This window comes from Malus sylvestris, chromosome 13, assembly GCF_916048215.2.
Source record: "Malus sylvestris chromosome 13, drMalSylv7.2, whole genome shotgun sequence".
In the NCBI taxonomy this organism is placed as follows: Eukaryota; Viridiplantae; Streptophyta; class Magnoliopsida; order Rosales; family Rosaceae; genus Malus; species Malus sylvestris.
In genome coordinates, this window is record NC_062272.1 from 23145706 (window position 1) to 23170512 (window position 24807).

Sequence of the window (24807 nt, forward strand, 5' to 3'; positions counted from 1 at the left end):
TTAAATATATTCATTGGGTATGCAGGAACTGCCTGAGCAACGACCTTAATCAGTACCTTCCGCCCCGCTTGAGAAATGAACTGTTGTTTCCACCCTTTGATCTTTCTAAAAACACGATCCTTAACATAGGCCATTGCCTCTTTTTTGGAACTTCCCCAATCTGTTGGAATCCCTAAATACTTCCCTAGGTCCTCCACCTGTGGCATATTCAAAATGCTGCAAAGATCCTGACACACCTCAACTAGTGTATTAACATTAAAATAAACCACAAACTTTTGCAAACTAACCTCCTGGACGGACGCATGACAGTAAGCATTAAGAAGATTCACAATATTCTGACAATTGTTCCTTGTGGCTTTTAGAAAGATCAGAGTGTCATATGCGAATAAAAGATGAGAGAGGCATGGCCTGATAACATTGATCTGAATTCCTTCAACAAATCCCACATCAGAAGCATATCTGATAAGAAGTGATTGCACCTCACTGACAAGAGGAAATAAATAGGGCGAAAGTGGGTCACCCTGCCGTAAACCCCTCGTCGACTTAAATCTCTCTCCCTGATGACCATTAATCAAAACCGAGAACTCCACTGTAGTAACATAATTCATCACCAAATTCACCCAATTTCTATCAAAACCCATCTTCAACATAACAGCCTCCAAGAAGTCCCATTCCACCCCCTTATTCATATCAAGTTTAATTCCCAGGTCATACTTTAACTTCGCCTTCCTGAGTTTAGGGAAATGGAAAACTTCATGGGCAATGATGATATTGTCTTGAATCTGTCTTCCTTCCACAAAAGCATTCTGAGAAGGAGAGATAATATCATAATATCAGAAAGTAGGGGTTTAAGCCTATTTGTTAAAATCTTTGAGAGCACTTTATAGGAATAATTACATAGGTTGATTGGTCGAAAATGGCTCACCGATTATGGATTAGGAATCTTTTGAATTAGGACAATATTAGAGGAAAACTAATGAAAACTGAGTTTTAACGATAAAAATAAAATAAAGGGTAAAATAAATAGTACAAGGATTGATTTTTTATGTAAAAATGTTGTTTTTCGTTAAATTAAACAGTACCGTAAATTTTTTGTTAAAGTTCCGATATTAGTGGAATTTAACGGTTTTAAACAAGTTCCTCCATTTAGAAACTCTGCTGCCAAACCTTTAATCTCCGCTTCAATAATATCCCAGTAAGATTGAAAAAACACACCTTGGAATCCATCCGGCCCTGGAGCTTTCAACCTTCCCATCTGAACCACAGCATCTTTAATTTCCTCATCCGCCAAAGGTCGAGACAACATTTCATTCATCTGCGCCGTAACCACAGGTTGAACACAGTCCAAAATATTTCCCCAGTCACGATGCCCATTTGAGGAGAATAAATTAGAAGAGTTTAAACTCAACTCCGTTCACCTACTAGAAAGATAAATGGAGAATCGCACCAAAAGAAAAAGAAAGCCGGAATCCGACGACATTAGCGACGACACCGCCTTCGCCGTCGTGCTGGCCGCTCTCTCATCTCTGAACCCCAACTCCCTCGGACCCTTAATCAATAAATGCCTAAACAAACTCCACCACTCGATCACCGATCCCACCCTCTCTCTTCTCCCAACTCTCCTCACTTTCAACTCTCCTGCAATATCTCGCCGTGCCGCTGAGATGGTGGGGTCCGCCGCCCTGGAGTCCTTGGACATGAACCAGAGGATTGCTTCCGATGCTGACATAATCAATAGCTTGCTCTCCGCATTGGCCAGCTCCAACACTGGCGTCTCAGTGGCTGCCTGCAATGCCCTTCTGGATTTGTGCACCACTGGTTTCGGACGGCGTCGTTTGCTCGATTCCTATGCGCTTCCCAGGATTCTGTGAGTGCCCAACATTTTTATTGTCATACCCAACTATTTTGCTTTCCATTGTTTTTCATTTACTTGGCTTGTCATGTGATAGGTTTTTAGTTCTGGGTTTCTTCAGGTTCATAAATCTTTGGAAAATTCAGTGTCTTTTTGCTCTGTTTCTGTGGATAGTGGAGGAGTTATCGCACCAAAAATCGGGTTTAAGGGAGATGAACTTCCAGTGTTACTTCTTAGTGCTGCAGTTCTTCTCATCAATACCTGTAAAATTGAGCAATTGGAGAACATCCCAACAAACCTCTCTCATGTTTTTTTCGCCTTCATGAGAAATCTGTGGGTGAAAGTGCGGAATGAAATGGTGTTCGAAAGCCAATTAGAGTCCACCCAAGGGGGGCATTTACATATTAGCAACATTAGGATTAGTGATATAGCCGAAACCCTTTTTAGGCTTTCCATTTGTGCCTCTCAGCTTATCAAGCCTTTGCCTTTTCATGTGGTTGAAAGGGGTATATTTGGATTCTCTGAGTCTGGTTTTAAGGATTTCATATCAAATCAGTGGGAGGTCTCACCCTTTCTTGTGCGGCGTGGGCATCCAGAAGGGGATTTAGTTGAGGAGAATGATAGTTTTGGACCATTTGTACGATCTCTAAACTCAACGGGAGCATTTCCTTCCTTTCTTTCTTCTATGCTTCCGAGGATGGTTTCTTGTCTTCCTATTGCTTCTGATGAATTTAACATCCTTACTTTCCTAGGGGAGGTGAAAAATAAATTGGGTTGCCCTCTAACCTACCAGCAGGACATTCGGGTTCTAAGAACAGACGGCCACCTAAAGAGGGAGGAACATTTTTTTCTGAACAGTTTGAACTCTTGTTGTACAAAGGATCCTCATTATCTTGGTGTCAAAGATGTTTTCAAATGTGAAGAAGCATACAAGGAAGGTTATACAGTTGCACTGCGTGGAATGGAGTTCCGCTTTGAGAGCGTTGCTGCTATTGCAGATGGATTGGCATCTCTTTTTGGTCAACCATCAATTGGTGCCAATATGTACTTGACACCCCCTGATTCTCAGGGTTTGGCTCGCCACTACGATGACCATTGTGTGTTTGTATGCCAACTTGTTGGGACTAAGAAATGGAGACTTTATCCTCAGTCAAATGTGCATTTACCTCGCTTGTATGATCCTCTTGATCGGCTACATGCTTCAGAAGTGCAGAGTTCACCAGCTGAATGCAAACAATTTTTGCTGAGAGAAGGTGATATTTTGTATATTCCCAGAGGTGTTCTCCATGAGGCATGCACCGAGAATGTTAGTTTTGATGGGTCTGATGGCAATTCCTTACACCTTACACTCGGTATTGAGGTTGAGCCTCCTTTTGAGTAAGTATGAGTAAAATATAATCTATCGTTAATGATCAACTTTCTTAATTGCTACCGCTGTGGTTTTTTTGGGTCAAATATGTTCATGAAATGACTTTCTAGTCCCATGCATCTTTAGTATGTCAGATCAAATATATTACCATCTGTTACCAATCACAAAGTCTTGACCTGGTGTTCTACCCATGTGATTTAAGATATCCTTGGTCCTCATATTGTGTATTTAGGAATTTACTTGTCTAATTAGTTGATTATTAAAATTAAAAAAAAATCAGAAGGGTATGATTTTTGGCATAGTTTACTAATAAAATATTTCCAAGTGGGATGTTGGTAGTGTAAGTAAACTTATAGGTACACGATTCAGTATCGTGCAGAGTATGTGTGCAAGTGATATATGACGAAAGCATATGGATAGTTTTAACTTATTTTTCACCCTCTGATGTGGAACATTGAATATTTTGTGGATATAAGGGAATGCTGCAATATTGACGCTGCAATATACATTATCTACCAATTATAGATAAGATATGAAGAGATTGACCTCTTCTAACTGTCTTGTGGGCATGAACAATATCTGTTGTGATAATGTCATTTGTATACTTTTATGACATCCTCTTCATTTTAATTTAATAGAATCTCCAGAATGCTCAATGAATGAGTAGTTGTTGTCTAGAGTCCTGTTGACCGTATCCCTATCCACTTAACCCCAAAAGCTGTCATCGACTCCTAAGCACTGTGTGGGGGAAATATTGAACAGATAGGGAGCTTGGTCTATAAATTATTGAGTTCACAACACTTGGGTAACTGTAACACAAAATTAGTCAGTTACACAAACTACTTGAATTGTCTAGAATTCAAGGGCTTTCTCGGTCTGTTGAAGTTTAATTTTCTAGTGTTAGCATGTTATCAAAGCAGGTTGCTCGCGTGTTGTTCCTAACTGCCCACATGTTCCCACATCACACAATATGGAATGTCCACGTGTAGTCTTAGATGACACCAGAAGTGAGGGGGCATGTTGAAAGTATCAGGGGATTAAGAACCTTAAATTTTCTTATAAGGAGTTGGCTTACACCCAAAGATGTTTCAAAGAAGAATCATTCTAAGCAGTCAAAAGATATTTTTAACTATACAAAAGATTAAAAAATTCTTTTGACTGCTTAAAATGATTCTTCTTTGAAACGTCTTTGTTTCTGAGGCTGAACAATGCATGTGGGCTGATCCACATTTGTGACCATATCATATGGTGCTGAGTAATAGACATCTTTTTTCTACAATCCATATCATCTGGTATTGGTTGGTTATGTATGTAAAATTAGAAATTGCCCTTACTTTTTGATTTCTGAAAGAAAAAAAACCTTCAAGTAAGATGTAAAAAATTCTGAACTCATAATCGAATTAACATTGCTAGACTTCTGACATACTCTGGTTCTCATTGTGTACAGGTGGGAGGGATTTGTTCATGTTGCACTCTTCAGTTGGAACCAGAACCAAAAAAAAGCTCATAACCTTTCCGAGTATTCATCTGGAATTATTCATGATATATCTGTGAATTTGTTGCACGCTGCTATTGTGCTGATTGGCGATTCTGATTCTACCTTCCGGAAGGCTTGCTTGGTTGCTTCGGTTTTTTCGCAATCACATATCCATAATTGGCTTGATTTAAACCAGCGAATTATTTTCTGTCAGTTGATTGACAAAATTAAAATAGAGTCACAGTTCTTGAAAGTGTTCAGGAATGTAGAATTAGCAATTCAGAAAAGCGAAGATCCTTTCCAACGAATTAGATGGCTTGGGTTTCTTAATACGGAGGAGGAAAGCAGTCCAAATTGTGAACAGAATATGCATTTGATGGGGATGAAAAACTTGTTCACATTGTGCAGTCGACATAAAGGCAAGGTGGAAGCTACATTCCAGCAGCTAACATCTAGGTTTAGTAGTGAGGTGATATTTGATGATGCAATAGAAAGGTATAAGATACTGCTAGAGACATATAGAAGGGCCAGAAAGCAATATATGAATGGGATGGTTTCACTGCATTATGAATTATGAGTTTAGAGACATATTCGCTTCCTCCTCTCTGTTCATAATTATAGCTAGTTCTGACAGTGTGAGACCCTGATGGAAGGGAATGAATCAGCTCCGTCTTGCACGGTGGGATCTGATTCATACGTCAATGATCCAGCTTTATACCTAATGTAGCCAGTTTACGGTTAAAGTGCCATTCTATAACCTATGGCTCAAGGTACGTCATACTTCACTTGTTGACTTGGTTTATTCTTGTGAACAAACAGCTATGTAGGTAGAGTGAAATGATGAAAAGAAAAATGAATTCCCGCAACAGTATTAAAGACAACTTTAATCAAGTGTTCCTTCATGAGATATATATATATTTTTTTAATGAATCCTTCGTGAGATATATAAGTACATCATATCTGCATACATCTCAGTCTAGAAGGTTCAGTACCGGTCTATGGTGTGGGATGTCTGGGTGTTGGATTTGGATGAGTAGTCACTCCATGATAATCAATATGATAAACAAGCTCGTCTAAATCATTGTTACTGTTTGCATGTTTGATTGCTAGTGGAATTTCTTTGACTTTGGATGCTTCTAACTCTCCATCTTCATCAATGACCTACATGTAACACAACCTCAATGATGGTTTTGGATAAAAGTAGAATACGAACACAGCATCTATTAAAAAAACTTCAAAAATAGAATCAGACGGTTTCAGGCTACAAACTTGATGTGAAATTACAATGTTTTCCGTCACTAAAGCAGACTGTTCAGGAAGAACTGAACATTATGATTGTTAACTCATGTATTGTGTGAAAAGAAAGACTGACATGCTCGAACAGGATTCATTTGGCATGTTATGTGAGAACTGAAAACAGATATGTTTTGGACCCTTTTTGAAAATAGTTGAAGTCACGTTGCCCTTACTCAAAATTTTCTGAATTGCATGAAAACTTGGAATAAAAACATTATGCATCAAATATATATATATAAAAATAAATAATAATAATAAAAAAAACCCTACCTTGAACTTTTGATATTCATCTTTGTTGTGGGTCAATGACATGCTTAATTTTCTAGCCGGTCGTCTTCCTGGGAGAGAAGCCCGTGAAGCGGAATTGATCTTGTGGGAAGAAAGATAGAGACCTGTTATAAGGAAACAGAAGATGACGATACACAAAGATTTCATCATTTATACAGCTGAAATGAAAAGCTTCCTATACTTAGAGCAGTTCCAACGTGGGAACACCCCTCCCCCCCCCCCCCCCCCCCCCCCAAAAAAAAAAACCCCAAAAAAGGCAATACACTATGCTATCCACCAAGTGAACAGTAACTGTCCTTAATTAACAGTAATCATCTTTTGCATCTCCACCGTTGCATTTCAATAGCCTTGACAATAAGCAATAAAATATTAGTATAATACAAAATAATTTTTTTTGTAACTTCGAATAAGATTTTTAATCGTTCTCGTTGCTCCACTTGTCATAATCCGAAAAAAACAATTATTGGTGATGGATTTCCGATAAGATTATTAACCAATCACGTCGCGTCACGTGTCATAATCTGTTTACAATCTTTGAGGATAGGTTTCCATTAGATTTTTAATGAATGACGGCATGTCACGTGATATTATCTACAACCTAATCCTTTCTGAATCCTCCATATAATCATCCCCCATGCATCCTCACAAATCTCACACCAATTTTCTTAAGATTTCTATCATTATTCATAGTTTTTGCTTCCTTCTTCACCAAAATTCATAGTTTTTGCTTCATTTTTACAATGTCTTCTTCTTCAAGGATGATGTAGGAAATCGATCAGCAAGAGGAAGAATTGTTTAACCAATCAAAAGGAATGTTCTCCAGGTGGCCCAAACTGAGAGGGAAGAGGATGAGGAGCGTAGAAGGAGAGATGACGAAGCAAGAATGGGCAGAGTCTTGCATTCCCGTCGAGTCATCTAAGCTGTGGGTCAGATCTACAGGCCCAGCCGTTCTGGAAACCTTGATAGAAGCAGGCAACGACAAGCTACAGGATTCTTGGACGATTATTTTGTCGTAATAGTGCATTCCCTAATATGTACTTTAAACGTCGTTTTAGAATGGAACGACATTTGTTCAACAAAATCATGATTGTTGTTTGCAACCATGATTCTTACTTTATGCAAAAGAATGATGCTTTTGGTGCTATGGATCTTCTTCCTCATCAAAAAATTACTGCTGCCTTACGAATGCTTGCATATGGAGCATCTGCAGACTAAGTGGATGAGATAACGAGGATGGGGAAATCAACCATTCTTGATTCCTTGATGAGGTTTTGTGGAGCAATCGAATCTATCTACACTGCAGAGTACCTCTAGAAACCTACTGAAATGGACTTGCAAAAGCTTCTAAAGAAGAACGAGATGTGAGGTTTTCCTAGGATGATTGGAAGTATTGATTGTATGCACTAGACCTGAAAAAACTGTTCAAGTGCATGGCAAGACGCTTATGGGGAAAGAAAAGGATAAAAAAGTATCATTTTGGAGGCGGTGGCATATTTTGATACATGGATTTGGCACACCTTTTTTAGGGTTCCAGGAGCTCAAAATGATCTCAACGTCCTAGTCCAATCCCCAGTGTTCAACGATGTTTTGCAAGGAAAGGCACCAAAAGTCACGTACTGGGTCAACGGACGTATGTACAATGGGCCATACTACTTAGCGCATTTACCCAATATGGTCATCGTTTGTCAAAACAGTACCACATTCGCAAAATGCAAGGGAAAAACAGTTTGCGAGCTGTCAAGAGGGGTGCAGGAAGGATGTGGAGCGTTGTTTTTGTATCCTCCAAGCTCGATGCGTGATTGTCAGGGGTGTTGCCAAAATGTTTGATGTAGAGTCACTTCGATCCATCATGATGACATGCATCATTCTTCACAACATGATTGTGGAAAGTGAGTACGATTATGATGCCATTGATGAATATGAGTTAGACACGATGAACAATTCAAGAACATGTATATATTCTGCTCATGATGTCACCGAAGAACCCGTGCAACATGAGCCATTAGAAAGGGATGAACGTTACAATGAATTGGTCATTCAACAATATACTGCACTTCAAAGGCCATATATGCACAATGCCCGGCAAAATGACTTAATAGAGCACCAGTGGGCATTGAAACAAGCTGCAGATATTTAAGTTCATTTAATGTGTTTGTTTTTATTTGATGTGTTTATTTAATTTTAGTTGGTGTGTTTTTTTCAGTTCATTTTTAGTGAGTTTTTTATTATTTGATATGTTTATGTAATTTTATTTGGTGTGCTTTTGTCATTTGAATAAATATTCTCTTAGTATAAATAATTTACCAAATTAAATAAATTTACTCACTTTAAATAAAGTACTAAATTCAATAAATTGGAAACAACATAAAGTACTCTATTCAATAAATAATAAATGATAACCCAATGTGATTGGAAAATTATGGGCTCCGATTACAAAAACTACTCTATTCATCATCACTTAACCAATTTGTGGTGCGAGAATGATCTTCTCTTGTCGTGTTAGGATCATCTTCTCTTGCTCTCACTTCTCTTGCACGCCTCCTTCGCACCATGTTCATTTTCTCCAACTTCCAAAAATATTTAGAATTTGGAGACTTTCCTTTAAAGGCGTGTTCATAATTTCACGATCTCGTTGAGCCATTCAATTTTCTCTAACCTGTTTCATTTCTTGCCTAAGTAGCGCTCTTTCTCTCTCATTAGCTTGAAATTCTCTCTCAACAGCTGCAACTTTTGCCTCATCTCTAGCCTTATCAGCCTTAAATTTCGCAATTTCCAGTGCCAAAGTCAATTCACCTTAGCGAGCAAGTTCGTCCATGTACTTTGCATATTCATTCTTGGAAGCACTCCCTTTTCTCTTTGAAGCCTTCTTACCTTAAGGCCTAATTGGATAACGGGTCAAACCTGACGCTTGTTCAGGGAGGGGCGTTTCGGGCACTTCTTCTGCATCATCTTCATGAACATGTGAGCCATGATCGGGTGTAGAGTGTAGATGAGTGCTGTTCATGAAAACTTCTGGACCAACAGGCACAACTCTGAATTTAGGACAATCTTTGACAATATTCCAACATTCCCACTGGTTGAATGATTTATTTTTGCTTTTGGTTTTGGCACCAAACCAAGTTTTGTGCTTGAAGTTGCTACACAATGTGGGAGAAGAAATAATTATAATGAAAGTAGGTAACAAATAAATAATACAAACAAATAATTATAATGTAAATTTGGGTATAGTACAAACATATAAATAATATATTGTTACCTGATCCGCGTAATTTTCCTCACTTCGAATATTAGTACTAGCTGATGTGAAAATTAACTTGACACACAAATTAAACCCTATTGATGACAATTGTAGTAATGATGCAAGTATGGATCTTCTAGACCGGGGATTAACTAGGGATGCTAATCAACACAAATAAGACTAAAAAACACTAAACTAGACTCTATAGACTCAAAACTAACTCAAAACACTCAAAACAGCAAATAACAATAAAAAAGACTCAATTCTAGACCTAATAAGTGATTTGGACGAAAATAGAACTTTAAAGACTCAAAAGACTTAAAGGAAACAAGTTTTTACTCTAAAAACAAGACTTAAAAGCAAGGGGTTTGGTTTTGACGAAATTGAAAGTTAAAACCAAGGAAGAAAATATCGGTAATATCGGAAATATCGGTAGTCCGAAAACACGGAAATATCGATGGAAATATCGGGATAATATCGATATCGATAAAAATTACATGGAAACCACGGAAATTGTAAGAAAAACTTGGAAATTTTTAATGAAACTTTGCAGGATGTTTATTTAGTCAATTATCTATTAGTTTATCACAAAAAATTGAAAGGAAATGCATTGCATGATGGATTTAACTGATTTAAGTTGATTATATAGCGAGCTGGCAAACATTGTGAGTGTAGAAAATATGTAGTAATTAATGATATTATCGATAATATCGTGATATTTTAACAAAATCGTTTGGATAGTTAAAAAAAATATCGAACTTCCAAAAAAACGATAATATCGGCGAAATATCGCCGATATTATCGATTTTTTCTTCCATGGTTAAAACATAAACTTTGAAAACAAACTTAACAAAAACGATTTTGGATGAAAAAGAATGGTGAAAGGCTAGTTAGAGGGTTCCTTCTCCACACATGAAACATATGCATACGACTCGATTTCCAGTTACTCTTTCAACAAACCATGAATGACAATGCCCCAAATTAACTAGATTGCACCAATTAATTCTCAGATTTCCCTAGATTCATTGAATTGAATGGAATACGCATTACAACCAAATTATTCTTATCAAGGACCCTAACTATGGAATACGCATGATAGAGACACATATCAAAGATCATTAAGTTCAATGGAAATCATAAGCATTGACGAGGCATTTATAACTATGGAATACACATGTTACTCTTGCCAAGGATTTACTTAACACAATCGTGACTATCGACTTTTACTACTTATGAATATAAGTTAATAACGATTAGGTGAAATTCCCTTATACTCTAGCATCAAATTCATGCATGCAAACTAAGTGTCGACCCTCAATCAACATACATAAACATGTTATCAATCAAATAGATAAGTAAACCACATTCACGATTTATGAAATCATAACTGGAGGAAATCAAGTCATATAAAACATATGATCATGGCTTTGAATTCCCCTCTAACTACAAAGAAATTAGTTCCTCATGTTCGCAAATAAACAAAGATAATTAAATTTAAACATTGACATAAAGATAGAAAACACCTAGAAACGCTCCAACAATCCAAGCTCCTTGAATGGCATGCACGGCTCCAAGAGTCTCCTTCCTTCTCCTTTACAAACTCACGGCACAAGAGGGATGTTTGGGTGAATGATGTAGTGAAAATATGGTAGAGGGTGGTGATCAATTGGTGCGGCAAAGGGTTGTATTTATAGGCTGAAAATCACAGCCCCTAGGTAGCAAAGGAAAAGGATTTAAAAGCCTAATTTGCATAGGAAAATAACACACAATCCTTGAAGGAAAACAAATCAGAAATCCAAAGGGAATGGGAGGATAAGGTGCGGCATTAAAATAGGAAAGGATAAGGGCTTCTAGAAACCAAAATCCCAAGGGAATTGGGTGAAAACTCACGGCAAGAATTGGAGGGAAAGTGGCTGAATTGCAATGCAAGGCAAAGGTCTTCTAGAAAGGTTCTAGGCGCCACCTTTGTAGGAAAGGATTAGGTCTTCTAGAAATCTGATTTTAAGCATCCTAATATAGTTAGGAATCCTCCCTCGCAGCTGAAATATAGGTGGATTAGGATTAGGATAAGATAGGATAGGATAAGGTTTGGATAATGTTTTGGATAAGGTTTCTTCACTTGAGCTGATTCTTTGGCTGTAACTTCCCTTCTTCAAGTAGGAAACCTTGTTTGAGTAGGAAACTTCAATCTTCTAGAAATCCAACTTCACTTAGGAATCATTCTTCAACTAGGAATCCATTGTTGACTAGGATTTCATCTTCAATTAAGCACATTCCTAGCTTCTTCAATCCTTCAAATTCGTCCATTCTTTGTGCTCCACATGCATGAGCTCCATTCTAGCTCAATTTTGCTCCAAAATGCTCCAAATTGCATCTTTTTGCTTACTTTATCCTTAAAACCTGAAAACACATGAAAATAGCTTAAAAGACTAACTTAACTAAGAAAACACAACATAAATGCATAAGAACTAGCTAACTAAGGCGCATAAATATGCTCCTATCACTAGCTTGTGCCAAGGCGTCTCTCCATGTACTAAACGATTGGCTAAGTAATTTCCAACGATTGAACATCAATTCTTTGGTTCTTTTCCCACCCATTTTCTCAAGATAATTGGTATGAATAAGACTCCACATTTCTCGCAACTGCATCTCATTACCCGTAAGCGAACTATGAGTAACTTCAACCAAGCTAGTACACAATGCAACATCTTCAAAAAGCGACCAATTCGTACCTGCATCAATAGTCATTTTGTTGAAAAAATTGGATTAAAACTTTGAGAGAAAGATAGGAATATGATTGAAAGTAGTTGAGAAAATATGAAATTGTGGTGTAAGGTAGATGATAATGAGAAGGTATTTATAGAAAAGTAAAAACAATTTTTTTTTCGGATTTTTTACAATTTTTAAATTTTTTTTATTCAACTAATTAATCTTTGCTGTTGGATTTAAAAAACATTGAATTCCAACATTCTAGATTGTGCCACGTGGCACAACGGTAACTTTTCTTAATTTTAAAACTATTTTTTTTATTTATGAAGGAGAATAATATCAATCATTGATCTCAAATCCAACGGTTGATATTAATTAAGATTTTTTTATTTTTTTTTTACCATTGTAAATTGAATGGTCCACATTATATAGCAGTTGAAATCCAACGGACCATGGGAAGCCACGTGGCTTCCCAATGGTAACTTTTTGAAACTGTGCCGCGGGCCCTAGGCACTGAAACCATGTCGGGTGATGCGCCCCCAAATGCGGGTGAGGTGCACGCGCCTGATAGATCCACTTCGAACTCGTGGGCTAGCAATTCCTCACAGGCCTGGTACTCGGGCCTCCACTGTCCCTCGGGCTCCCCACGTTGGAGTGTGTAGGCCAGGCTTTCGGGCCCTTTTTCCTAGCCTGTCCCCCAAGCAAACTCCCACGCTGGAGTTGCTCTTAGACCATCTCCAATGGTGGCTTATAACCTAAATTTTCCCCTTTTTTTCCCCCCCAAATCCACTCCAACCCAAAACCTAAACCAAACCTAAAACCTAAAACTTAAAATGAAGGTAAATATAGGTCACAAATTTAGTCCACAAAAGTTGTTGGGACCCACGGATGAGAGTGAAAAGTGGGCCCTGTCCTGTAGCCAACAACTACTTTTCTTTATCGGGTGGTGGTGGTAATTGGACAATTTTTTTTTATATTTATATATTTATTGAATCCAACGGCTTAAATCGAATATAATCAAATCTAACGGTAAAAAAAAAGATCTAACAGTCCAAATTTAAATCCAATTGCTAGAATAATCTTAAAATTTATCGGAATTTAAATATTTTTTTCCAATGGCTAGAATATTTTTTTTTTTTTAAAGTTTATGTGGTTTATCATGATTTTCATGTATTGATTTAGTGATTTTTCAAAATTTATTGGAATTTAAATATTTTTAGGTTAAAATGTTCATAAAATTAATTTAGGATAGTCTACATAATTTTTTTTTAAAAAAAAAAAGTTAATTTAAAAAAAATTAGCCTTAATTCATTTTTTGATAATCTGGGGCTAAAATTTTAGGCCAAAATGGTTGGAGTAGAAAAACTGTTTCTGGGCTAAATATTTTTAGGTTTTAGGTCAGGATTGGAGATGTTCTTAGGGAGGGAAAAGTTGGAGCACCAATGTTTGTGTGTGTGTGTGAGAGAGAGAGAGAGAGAGAGAGAGAGAGAATTATTGATTAAGGGACTGGGGAAACATGTCTGAGCCCATGCTTGTGATTCTGTTGTTATGAGAGAGAGAGAAAGAGAGAGAGAGCGAGAGAGAGAGAGAGAGAGAGAGAGAGAGAGAGAGAGAGAGAGAGAGAGCAGCCCAGAATGGTGTAGACAGGTGTGTCCCCAGGGCCTATGCTGTTACCAAATTTACTCTCTTTGGTGAAGACTTGCTTGTGGCCTAATAATGTCCAACTGGATTCCCGTCTGGTGTTGCAGGGCAGGTAAAGAGAAGAAACTGAAATTTACCCTTGTGTTTCACTTCAAACAAAGCCACTCACTATTGAATCATTAACCATGTTTTGTCCTCACCAACAACTAATTATTTTTCCCATGTCAATCTTTGGCTGCTTTCCCCACTCTGTCTCTCGCTCTCTCTCCAAAATTTTGATGTTGAGGGCATCTTTTTTTCAAGATGCAATCTGTGATGATGGTTTTATTGCCAAAGGTAATCCCTGGCCCTTGATCCGCTTCATATATCCGGTTTTGATTTTCATCTTTCAGAAATTTAGGACCTAACTATTTCGTTTTTTGTGTTCAGTTTTCATTTTTGTGCTCAGAGATGAAGAAAGTATATAGGGAAATGAAAGATGAACAAGGGTGAAACGAAAAATGGGTCGGGAATGGTTATGAGGATGATATTGATTTGCTTATTCGCCACACTAAGAAGAGATTCTCTTCTTAAACCAATGCATAGCCCTAGTGGCGTTACTAGTTCATTAAATGTTTGTTACGTGTTCAAAATTAACATAACTATCTAGTAAATGTTTACCATATGGCATCACCGGTTAAATGAGAGTCTCTTCACAATGAGAACCGAATAATTGCATTAACAAAGAGTGCATGGTTCCACAAAATCAACATCATTAGTATTATCTAGATAAAAATTTCAACGACTGAGTAGAAATTGAACTCACAAAAATAGGTATCAAACTCTCAACCATGTGAGCCAAACTTAAACTAAGACCGAAAAACCATAAAGCTATTGTAGTCATATTGACAAATCGTCACCAACTTGGCCAAAACCTAGTTGGTTTCCAAGTTTAAATTGGAGAAATTTTATTTGAATCCATATAATCTCACTCTATAGCTAAGGGTGAATGTACATTGGGACCAAGGTGATCCCAAGATTTCCTAGAGGCCAAGAAATACACATGTGAAGATCCTCTAGGGACACTCTGAATGTTTGGTATGAACCCCTTTTGCGCCCAAGAGGTGCTTGATGTAATGTTTGCTGGGCATATCTCAGCAGGTTGCACCGATAGCACTTGACAAAAGTTCTCGATAATACTCATCAAATTGTTGATATTTGTTAGTCTGTGTGCAATATAGTTCGACTGACGACAACAAGATCATCTGTATTCGACGAAATTCCTCAGTGAATAAATTGAAGTTTTTTTTAACGCATTTGACGCTCTATTTATATCTAAAAAACTAGGACCCTTAACACTGGCACACTCAACTTAAACGTTAAATGTGAATTGTCTTCTTGCCTTATTGTATCAGGGAAATGATTTTCACACACCCTTTTGAGCTTATCACACACCTCTCTTTATTTCAGGTCATCAAATTGAATAAGTTAAACGAAATCTATTGTTAGGATCAAACAGAGATGTGTAAGAGGCTAAAAAATTGTGTGCTTATCATTTTTCTTGTATAATTACATTCAAGTACAAAATTAAATTAACTCAAACTAAAATTATTAAATCCACATCTAACAATCAAACCGTAACCATCACGCAATCTTTCTCACAGGCTAATGTCAAACCATAGTTTAGCTCTGTAATTGAAATTCAAATGCGCAACAGTTGTTGGATAGGTTATTAGAGTTTGTTCTTTGTATTTCAAATGTTCACTTGTAAATAGGGATTTGATTTTATCCCTCAAACTGATGCATTCCTATACTATTATAAATATAATGAACCATCACAATTAGTGATGAAGCTAGGAATTCACCGCGATGGTATAAAAAATAGTTTTTAAAAATCGATCATACTTTCATTTATAATTATCCACGACATGTTCTCGTGTATTGAAAACATTGTATCACAGTATCATTGTCAATAGCATCAAATACATCTTTTTCAATGTATACAACCAAAATATCATTCAACCATTTATTTCTCATCCTATTACAATGTGGGTTCTTCACAATATTCATCAACGAAAAATCTCTTTCAACGAAAGTAGTCACAATAGGTAAAATTAATGCTAACTTGACGAACAAGTACACCAAGGGATATTGTCTATCCCTCTTTATCTCCATCAAATTTTGTGCAAGATTACTAATTCATTTCAATGCAGAAAAGTCATTATGCAAATGCATGTCAAAATATTATTCATTGTACTCCTACAAATGACGTATATGGAAATTGATGACTTCAAGGTTGAAACAATTACATCTGTAAATAAGCTCTTTAGACTTGATCTCTAATAATTAAATCATATGATGATATTCGAAGTTGAAGCCCAGAAGATTTGCTAGTATACTTTCTATGTCACTTTCATTTGAACTTTCATGAATATTTGTTGTCGAGGGTTTAGGAGTGTCTTCTATTGGTTTTCTCTTAAAATACCTCTCCATAACTGTTTAAAAAATACAAAGAAAAAAGAGTCAATATAATACAAGTTTGATCAAATAAACAACCACCGACTCAACCAAAACAAAATGCAATTAAAAAAGAATCTACTTCGGCACTTCAGTCTTCAGTTCATTATCAATTTTATGTAAACCCACCCAAATATTCAAGCCATCTAAATCGAATGATCATAAACCACATAAAGCCAATTCCCAATTACTACATATAAATCCAATTGAAAAGTTCCAGCAAAGAGTCAAAACTACATTAACTAATGGAATTGAATGAAACTCTAAAAACTCCAATAAATTTAAGATGAGAAAAATACCGATGTTTGGAAATTTGGGATTCCCTGATACACCTTTTTGTCTTTATCATTCGGAAAGCTCAGCTCCACACTCTAACTTCAATGATGGGAACAACCCTCACACCCCGGCGTTCTAATGAAAAGTAGTTCTCCGCCTTACTATATTTAGAATAGTGGTTGATCTCTCGGTACATTCCTAACTTAATGTTATGTTCAGGCAAGGTGCCTATCATGAGATTTATGGACAATATCTAATAGTAAGAAGTATAAAAAAAGAAACATGAATAATGCACGCCAAAGTGACGATACTCGCCATGATCGTTACATGTATTTACAATCAAAGACAGTTGGTATGCCTGATCAAACTTGAACAATGGAGAAACTTGGAATTGGGATTTGAGGAACATCATTCAGCAAATTATTGGATATGAATTCTTTTAATTTTTTTGTATGAGTGGACATCCGTCCAAGAACAAGGAGTCAAAGAAACGACTAGATAATGTTGTTATGGGGAAAGTCAACTTTATGGATGAGAAAAAAATGCTAGCTCAAGAAAAATCATTAACCCATGGAATTCTTGAAGGCAAACATGTGGCATTAAAGGAGGTTCTGGTTTCCTAAAAGGAGTCAAAATTTTAACGTCTTCCTTTACTCTTTCTACTCTACTTTTCATTAGTACATTAAAACGGGTCATTTGGTGTAAGTAATTTCTCAATCAAAATTATTATGACTAACAACTGATTAAAACTCAACCCCCATAATAAAATCTCTATCAAATCCCTCTTATCCCCCACCTTTCCCATTTCACAATTATATTCATCTCTCTCTCTCTCTCTCTCTCTCTCTCTCTCTCTCTCAAACATGGATGATGATCAAGCAGCATGCAGCACAGAGCTCCAACTAGGGCTTGGTGTGTGTGAATATGCTTCAAGGCAAGAGAAGAAGGATAATCCTTTGGTATGCTTGGACCTATTATTTGCGCTTTGCCCGAAGCAGGAGGTTCCTAGTTCGGACGATCACATCGCAAATGGATCAGGTTTGAAGACGATGGATGAAGATGAAGATAGTTATGAGAGAAGCACTGAGCACACCAATATAAAGGGTGTAATCATGAACAACAAAAACGTTGTGAGAAAGAAGCTGAGGCTCACAAAAGAGCAATCCACCTTGCTGGAAGAGAGCTTCAATCGGCATAGCACCCTAAATCCGGTATGATATAAATCTTTAATCTGATTTAGCCATGTTTTAGATTTTTTTTTTATTATACAAGTGATGTTCTAGTTTAAATTCATCTAAATTGCAAAGAGGGGGACTCAAACTCTGAGTGCATAAGGGGGATCGAGCAGTTCTATTATAATTTTGAATTTCAAACTCGTTCTCCCTCTTGAATATTGGTTACTCGGTATGACATAACGGTTAATGAAAGGATAAAGATGAGAAATTGTGAAGGCTTGCTTTGTCAAGAACTATTTTACTTATTTAATTTCCATTTAGTTTGTTTGATTTATATTATGTAGGCCCAGAAACAGTCACTTGCTGAGCAATTGAATCTGAAGCCAAGACAAGTTGAAGTTTGGTTTCAGAACAGAAGAGCAAGGTGACTCGTAAATAGAAATTATTCTCGTATCAAACAGTTTGACATGTTATATAGGTTCTCAAAAAGGCGACACATAAACTGATGTGCATGCATCCGCAGGACAAAGTTGAAGCAATCAGAAGTAGACTGTGAGTTCTTAAAGAAATGCTGTGAAAGTCTCAGCATCGAGAATCAGAGGTTGAAGCAAGAATTGCAGGAGCTGAAATCATTAAACGGCAACGGGACATCACCATTGTACATTCAGATTCCAAAGGCTACAATGCTTACAATGTGCCCATCTTGTGAGAAAATGGTAAAAGCTCGTCATAATAACCAAGCAGCTGCAAAGAAAGCAGAAGATCTCAATGTGGTCCGAAAGAGCAGTAATAAATTGCAGGGTGGCTTTGACGGTACAATTTAACTAGAGAGATTGGATGGTATAAGCTTCATAGCTATAACCTCAGCCAATATATATATAGTTACAACAAGCAATGAAGTATTGATCATATGATTCATATCAATCAATCAACAACTAGCCACATGACTAAAATGATTTATATGCATCACAATGAGGGGTCTAAGTGTTCTAATTATAGAAAAGAATAGGGCAGCTAGAAAAGAAAAGTTAATTTTATATTTATCATTTCCTTCACAAGGATTTATTTGATTTGACCCAAATGTTTTTTTATCTATTTTGCTTTACTATTTGTACTCTCTTTTGTTTGAAAATGTTTCTTTAAAAGCACTTATTTTAGAAATGCATCGAATTTTATAATAGAAATGCAAATAAAGTATTTGCATTTTTATTCTAAAGCAAAGCACTTCAAGTTCCTTTGTAATCTAGAAGTACTTTGAACTTTTTCTGTAACATTATCATAAACGCTTTTGGTTGTTTAAAAATGATTTTAGTTATTATAAAAACATTTTCAAACAAATTATCTAGCATTGTAGTATTGGATATGTTGGATAATTTTTTTTATTTTTTTTCATTTGGTTCAATTTTGGAAAAAAAAAACTTACAAGGTGAATTCCTTTGGGACATGTGTTTGACTTTTACATAATATACATGATTAAAAAATTTCACTAAATTATAAAACTTTACTGAATTCTTATAAAAATGTTTACATCTTCTGCAAGAACATTGAATAGAAATTTGTAAAAAAACATACGTCATCTACTATCATTCATATTAGTTTATTCACATTAAGTTGGAAGTTATAAAACCATATACAAAGATTATGAAAATGATGTCCCCACATCTAGTATATCATGTTTTTTTTTTTTTTTGGCCAAATGAAAACTTCATTAAAGACCTGTAGAGGGACAACAAGTACAAATAAAGGCTATGATAGCCCAAAGGCAAAACCCAGAATAAAAAAAAGAGTGCAGTCGATACAAACTAAGCAGCAGCGAAATACGGCTTAGACAATCAGACAAACACTACTGAACACCACTCAGGTGAAACAAAAGAGGAAGAGGCTAATAGTGATACCATTATCAAACCTCAATCAAAAGATGGCAGAGGACATGGAAGCCCATCCTGAGATAGCACCATAACCAGTGAGGGAGGGGGCAAAGTTGCCCATGAGAGATTGCTCACTTTCAAATCGGTTAAAGATGTAGCCACATGAGCTACTTGGTTAGCCGTTCTTGGAACCCAGTTCCACTGAACAAAAGCAAAGGAAGCCGCTGCCCGACGAATTTCATCGACAATTCGATATAGACACCATTGGTTGTGAAGGTATGGTTTCCGCAAGCAATCGATGACCTAGAAGAATCGCTCTCAATGATGATATGATTGAAGCATTTGGCTTTGGCAAATTTCAAACCCCCAAGAACAGCCTCTGCTTCGGCAACATCAAACGAGGATCGATGTGAGTGTAAAGAAGCACCAGCTAAAAATGTACCATTGTGATCGTGTGCAATAATTCTTGCACAAGCTTCACTTGTAGCGAGATTCCATGCCCCGTCAACATTAATTTTAATAAGAGACCATTGACGAGCTTGCCAAGAAAGAAAGATTTCTCTGTACTGCAGAATTTGAATGTGGTTGACGGCAACGATAGATGTTACTGAATTTCGATACCAAATTGAGAATGTGATGCGAGATAACAGTGAAGTAAGAAAGTAGGAGAGTGAGTTGTGTAGTGATAGGATTTTTTACACCTACGCAAATAGGGTTAAAATCATTGAAAATACTTGCAAGAATACAAGGTAATTGTAGTATAATTGCTCATGCAAGGTTGTTGTCCCCAAAGATTGTTTGACTAATTCGTAATTAAATCAACTCTTAATTAACTATTAAAACAGATTTTTATCAAAGATTTGAGATTTTTGAGTTTGAAAATATTGAATTAACAATTAAAGAAACCTAGAAGTTAGAAACTAAAGACAGCAAATAGAAAAACCTTTTTTTAACTAAATCAATTTAGGGAAAGACTAGGGTTTAGCCGTCACCGTCACAATCCTATGCAAATCTATCAATTACTTATGAATTTCCACATCCACGCTTTGAATGTTAGGTTTTCTTAATGCATATTTTCCTTGTGATGTTCAAGCGAAAATGTATATCTAGTATGCTATCTGTCTGTGATGTTCAGATCAAATATAAACATGCAAGACTCACAAAGCTTCATGAAAACCCTTTAAAAAACCATGAAACCCTTAAGAGCGTGATGTTCGCCTTAAATGAACTTACAATTACTAATCACAAGAAGCCTTCCTCAATTTCAAGGTGATGTTCCAACAGAAATTGCATCAAATTACTTATCTAAATACCCTAATGGTGATCAATCATTAAAATATATAGATAGTTTTAATCACAGTGGTTGATAATTCAAAGCAAGCATGCATCCATTCATAAGCAAATTAATAATGTTTGTACCATACTTGACCAATCCTGAAACTACTGAGCACCGGTCAACGTTATACGATCAAGGACCCAGAAGAGTTTCCCTCCAACCAGGAGGCCAATCACAGTGCGACACATGTCGACATTAGAAGTCAATCATAGCGTGACACGTGTCAACATCAGAAGCCAATCACAACACGACACGTGTCAATGTCAGAATGAAACTAGAAACTCTCTTCTATAAATAGAGATCATTCTCTCACAATATTTCCTAATGTCATTTGTACTAAATCATTCACTAGTACTCACTAAAGGAGAGCTTGAACCTATGTACTTGTGTAAACCTTTCACAATTAATGAGAACCCCTCTACTCCGTGGACGTAGCCAATCTGGGTAAACCACGTATATCTTGTGTTTGCTTCCCTATCCCTATCCATTTATATACTTATCTACATTAGCGACTGGACCAATCTAGCGAAGGTCACAAACTTGACACTTTATGTTGTACCAAAGTCCCCATTGATTTTGTGCATCAACATTTAGCGCCGTCTGTGAGAACGACACTTATTCCCACTATTTTCAGCTTTGTTAAGCTGGTTTCCAGCATTCGTACACTCTCTTTTGACTAGGCATCCCTCTCCAACATGGGGAGCGAAAGAAGCCACAGCACACAGAATGACACCCCTCTTGCACCTAGTGCGAAGCAACGAAAGAAGAAAGGAAAGAAGGTTGCTCTTCAAGCTAAAGTCGATGAGCTAGAAGCTTAAAACAACAAGATAGCAATGAAGAATTTGGTCCTCTAAGAGCAGTATGAGAAGCTTTTTGAGACGCTCCACGAAATTAGACGTACTCAAACACGTGAGCTCATTGCCCCTGTAGACATCAACCATCATCTGGGTGCCTCCCAACACGGAGGGTCACCTTCATTCGACATGGGTATCCCTGATGAGGAGCTAGCTAATCATCAAAACATTGATCAACATGAGACTTCTTTCAACCCAGCTGCTTCGACCCGAAGCAGGAGAAGTGGAGGAAGACACCTCATTGCAGAAGGGTTGGAAGGATCGAAAACCGTTTATCGTGACTGCCGAGACTTCCTAAAGCAACGTCGAGAAAATCCCCTCCATATATGCTCGAAGATCAATGACCCAAGGGATTCTGAAAGACTCGGTCCCCTCCCACGACCCAGGCCAGTTGCCAATCTAGGGAAGGAACGATAGGTCCCAGATGAACATGAAGGTACAAGGAACTCTGAGGTATTCCGACAGACTCGCCCTAGAAGTCAGTACGGCGAGTCCAAGGAAAAGTCACACACCCTTGCTCAAACCTTCCTACTTCCAAGAGGTGATGGAGACTTATGAAAAAAAATCTCAGTGGTACATGACTCCACTCAGGACCCTCTTGTCCTACGGCTCTTTGAGGAAGTAAACAAGTTGAAGGCCAAACATCAGGCCAAGATACCTGACTGGAACCAACCCAGGCCTGGCCCTCTCACAAGGAGGATCCTTGACACCTTCCTTCAAGCAAAGACAAAACAAAAGCTTAGTTTACAACTCTATACTGGAATGGAGGACCCAATTGAACACCTTAACCTCTTTGAGTCCACCATGGCATATCAGATGCACACCGACGAAGAGCGATGTCTTCTTTTCCCCTTCGCCCTCTCTGGCGGAGCTCTAAACTGGTATTGCTGTCTTCCACCTGAGATAGTAGACTCATTTGAGGAACTGAGGAAATTGTTTGACTCTCAACACATCTTCCAGACTGATCGCTTGCATTTTGCAGATGACTTGTACACTATTCGGCAGAAGCCAAACGAGTTACTATGAGAGTATGCTGGTCATTTCAGCCATGAATATTCTCATTGCGCTGAGGCAGATGACAAGACCACCCTCAAGGCCTTCACGGCAGGCCTACGTGATTGTTTCTTCAATTACATGATCAATGCCAACACTTGGAAGACTTACTCTGAAATGATGGCATAGGCTTACAACCATGCCTCCGTCGAGGTAAAGACATATCAAGGGAAACCCCCCACATCTACCCTTTATCAGCAAGTAGGGAGTGGAAGCCAGATCCAACAAAATGAGAAGACCTCGACCTTCCAAACGGCAGCGGTGCCTCCCCCTGCCTTACTTAATACTTTGCCAAGTCAACAGCCATATCTCAGGGCAAAAGGAAAGATTTTCATCCTCACCAATCTCATTTTAGTAAAAGGATTAAGGGACACTATTGCGATAACCAAGGGTATTGCCATGATAATCCTCGACCTCAGGCAGTTAACACAGTGGGTTAAACACGTGTCAGGACAGCCCCTACCCCGAGGTATGAGGCATACACACCATTGAATGCCACATGCGTGGCCATTTACCCTAGCATAGCACACTTGATATTGAAGCCAAACGAATTACAAGCCCACGAAGAACACGGGCACGTTTTGCTGCTACCACGAGCATAACGGCCATGACGGCGAGAAGTGTATCACCCTTCGTGATCATATTGAAGCTTTGGCACATGAAGGAAAAATTGATCAATTCCTCTTTCACCCTCCAAGGGGTAACAGTAACCAACGCCAGGTGAATGTGATATATTCCATAAGTGGTGGCACACTTATATCTAAATCTTCCAACAGGGCCATGAAAAATAGTGAACGAGCTTTAAGGTCTGGGCATCAAGTGTTTCACGTGGAAGACATCAGATGAGGTAAGTATCAAAAGCCTAACTAGGATCTAATATGTTTCTACCTTGAGGAAGAAAGAGGTATCATCTACCATCACAACGACCCACTGATCATGGAAGCTCACATAGCCAATTTTGAAGTACGACGAATTTTGTAGACACGGGGGCTTCGGTCAATATCATGTTTGCTGAAGCTTTCAAGGCACTTAATGTAGCTGAACACTTGCTTGATCGCTCGATTTCCCCTTTGATAAGCTTTTCCGGTGATATCGTGCAACCTTTTGTTGGAAATGTGCCCTAAAACCAATCATGTGATGATACTTTACGGACATTTCACATGTTAAACTAATCTAGTTTAATATAAAGGGCAAAGATTATTGTTTGAGCCGTCTCATATAAATGTTATATGCTTAAACGATAAAGTCCAAGGAATATGTGATTAGGAGAATGCAATTTAATGAAGTTAGATTCATGAGACCATTCTTTCGTTGACACATCCTAAATGTTCCTGATCATAGGATTGCCAATTGGGCATTGACAGTCCGTCAAGATCGGTACGTGCTATGTCTTCTCTCAGGGAGAGTGACTAGTCTCGAGTCATTGGTGTGTGTGACATCAAGACAAGTACGTAGGTGCTCAGTAGAGAATGAGTTCACTGAACGTGATCAACGAAGAGTTCTCATACTCATGTCACATGAGAACTCATGTTTGGGATAATGCAAATTAGTCCTTTGACCTGAGGCATCACAGTTGTCTTGTGGTTAAGTCCTTGATCTTTGATTATGTCAAAGTCACCCCATCGGGGTGTCCACGGCATCGTTGGGGTTAAGCCACTTAGTCATTGAGGCAAGTGAATGCGCAACAAGGGATCTCTAACCTTCAAACCGTTTGAGGGAGAATACTCTATGATATGATTTAGAATCTCTGGCCAAAGTATGAATGAGATTTAGGAATGCGTTCCAAATCACATTCAAAGTAATCATATAAGCACATGAATCACATTGGATAGTAGACATGAATAAATAAACTATCAAACCAAACAATGTGGTCAAGAGT

At 37.6% G+C, this 24807-nt stretch overlaps 2 protein-coding genes across 5 annotated transcripts; both read left to right on the forward strand.

Annotated features, from left to right (window-relative positions):
• Positions 1-1161: 1161 nt before the first annotated feature.
• LOC126596838 (uncharacterized) lies at positions 1162-7426 on the forward strand. Of its 4 annotated transcripts, none has more exons than XR_007614037.1 (4): positions 1162-1867; positions 1958-3229; positions 4669-5468; positions 7040-7426. XR_007614037.1 is itself a non-coding variant. In XM_050263494.1 (3 exons), the coding sequence occupies exons 1-3, from the start codon at positions 1434-1436 to the stop codon at positions 5273-5275; spliced, it is 2313 nt and encodes a 770-aa protein (XP_050119451.1). In that variant the 5' UTR covers positions 1162-1433; the 3' UTR covers positions 5276-5628. The 4 variants fall into 4 exon arrangements, 1 of the variants encoding a protein (XP_050119451.1); XR_007614039.1 differs by having other exon boundaries at positions 7106-7426; XR_007614038.1 differs by lacking the exon at positions 7040-7426 and adding an exon at positions 6321-6682.
• Positions 7427-17440: 10014 nt separating this feature from the next.
• Positions 17441-18770, forward strand: LOC126597175 (homeobox-leucine zipper protein HAT22-like). Its single transcript, XM_050263944.1, has 3 exons — positions 17441-17853; positions 18162-18241; positions 18341-18770. Exons 1-3 carry the CDS (start codon positions 17506-17508, stop codon positions 18639-18641), a joined length of 729 nt encoding a protein of 242 aa, XP_050119901.1. The 5' UTR covers positions 17441-17505; the 3' UTR covers positions 18642-18770.
• Positions 18771-24807: the final 6037 nt, after the last annotated feature.

Coding starts and splice junctions, on each gene's coding strand:
- LOC126596838 (XM_050263494.1), top strand. CDS start 1,434: ATGGAGAATCGCACCAAAAGAAAAAGAAAGCCGGAATCCGACGACATT. Junction 1,868..1,957: donor TATGCGCTTCCCAGGATTCT/GTGAGTGCCCAA, acceptor ATAGGTTTTTAG/TTCTGGGTTTCTTCAGGTTC. Junction 3,230..4,668: donor GAGGTTGAGCCTCCTTTTGA/GTAAGTATGAGT, acceptor CATTGTGTACAG/GTGGGAGGGATTTGTTCATG.
- LOC126597175 (XM_050263944.1), top strand. CDS start 17,506: ATGGATGATGATCAAGCAGCATGCAGCACAGAGCTCCAACTAGGGCTT. Junction 17,854..18,161: donor GGCATAGCACCCTAAATCCG/GTATGATATAAA, acceptor TATATTATGTAG/GCCCAGAAACAGTCACTTGC. Junction 18,242..18,340: donor TTTCAGAACAGAAGAGCAAG/GTGACTCGTAAA, acceptor ATGCATCCGCAG/GACAAAGTTGAAGCAATCAG.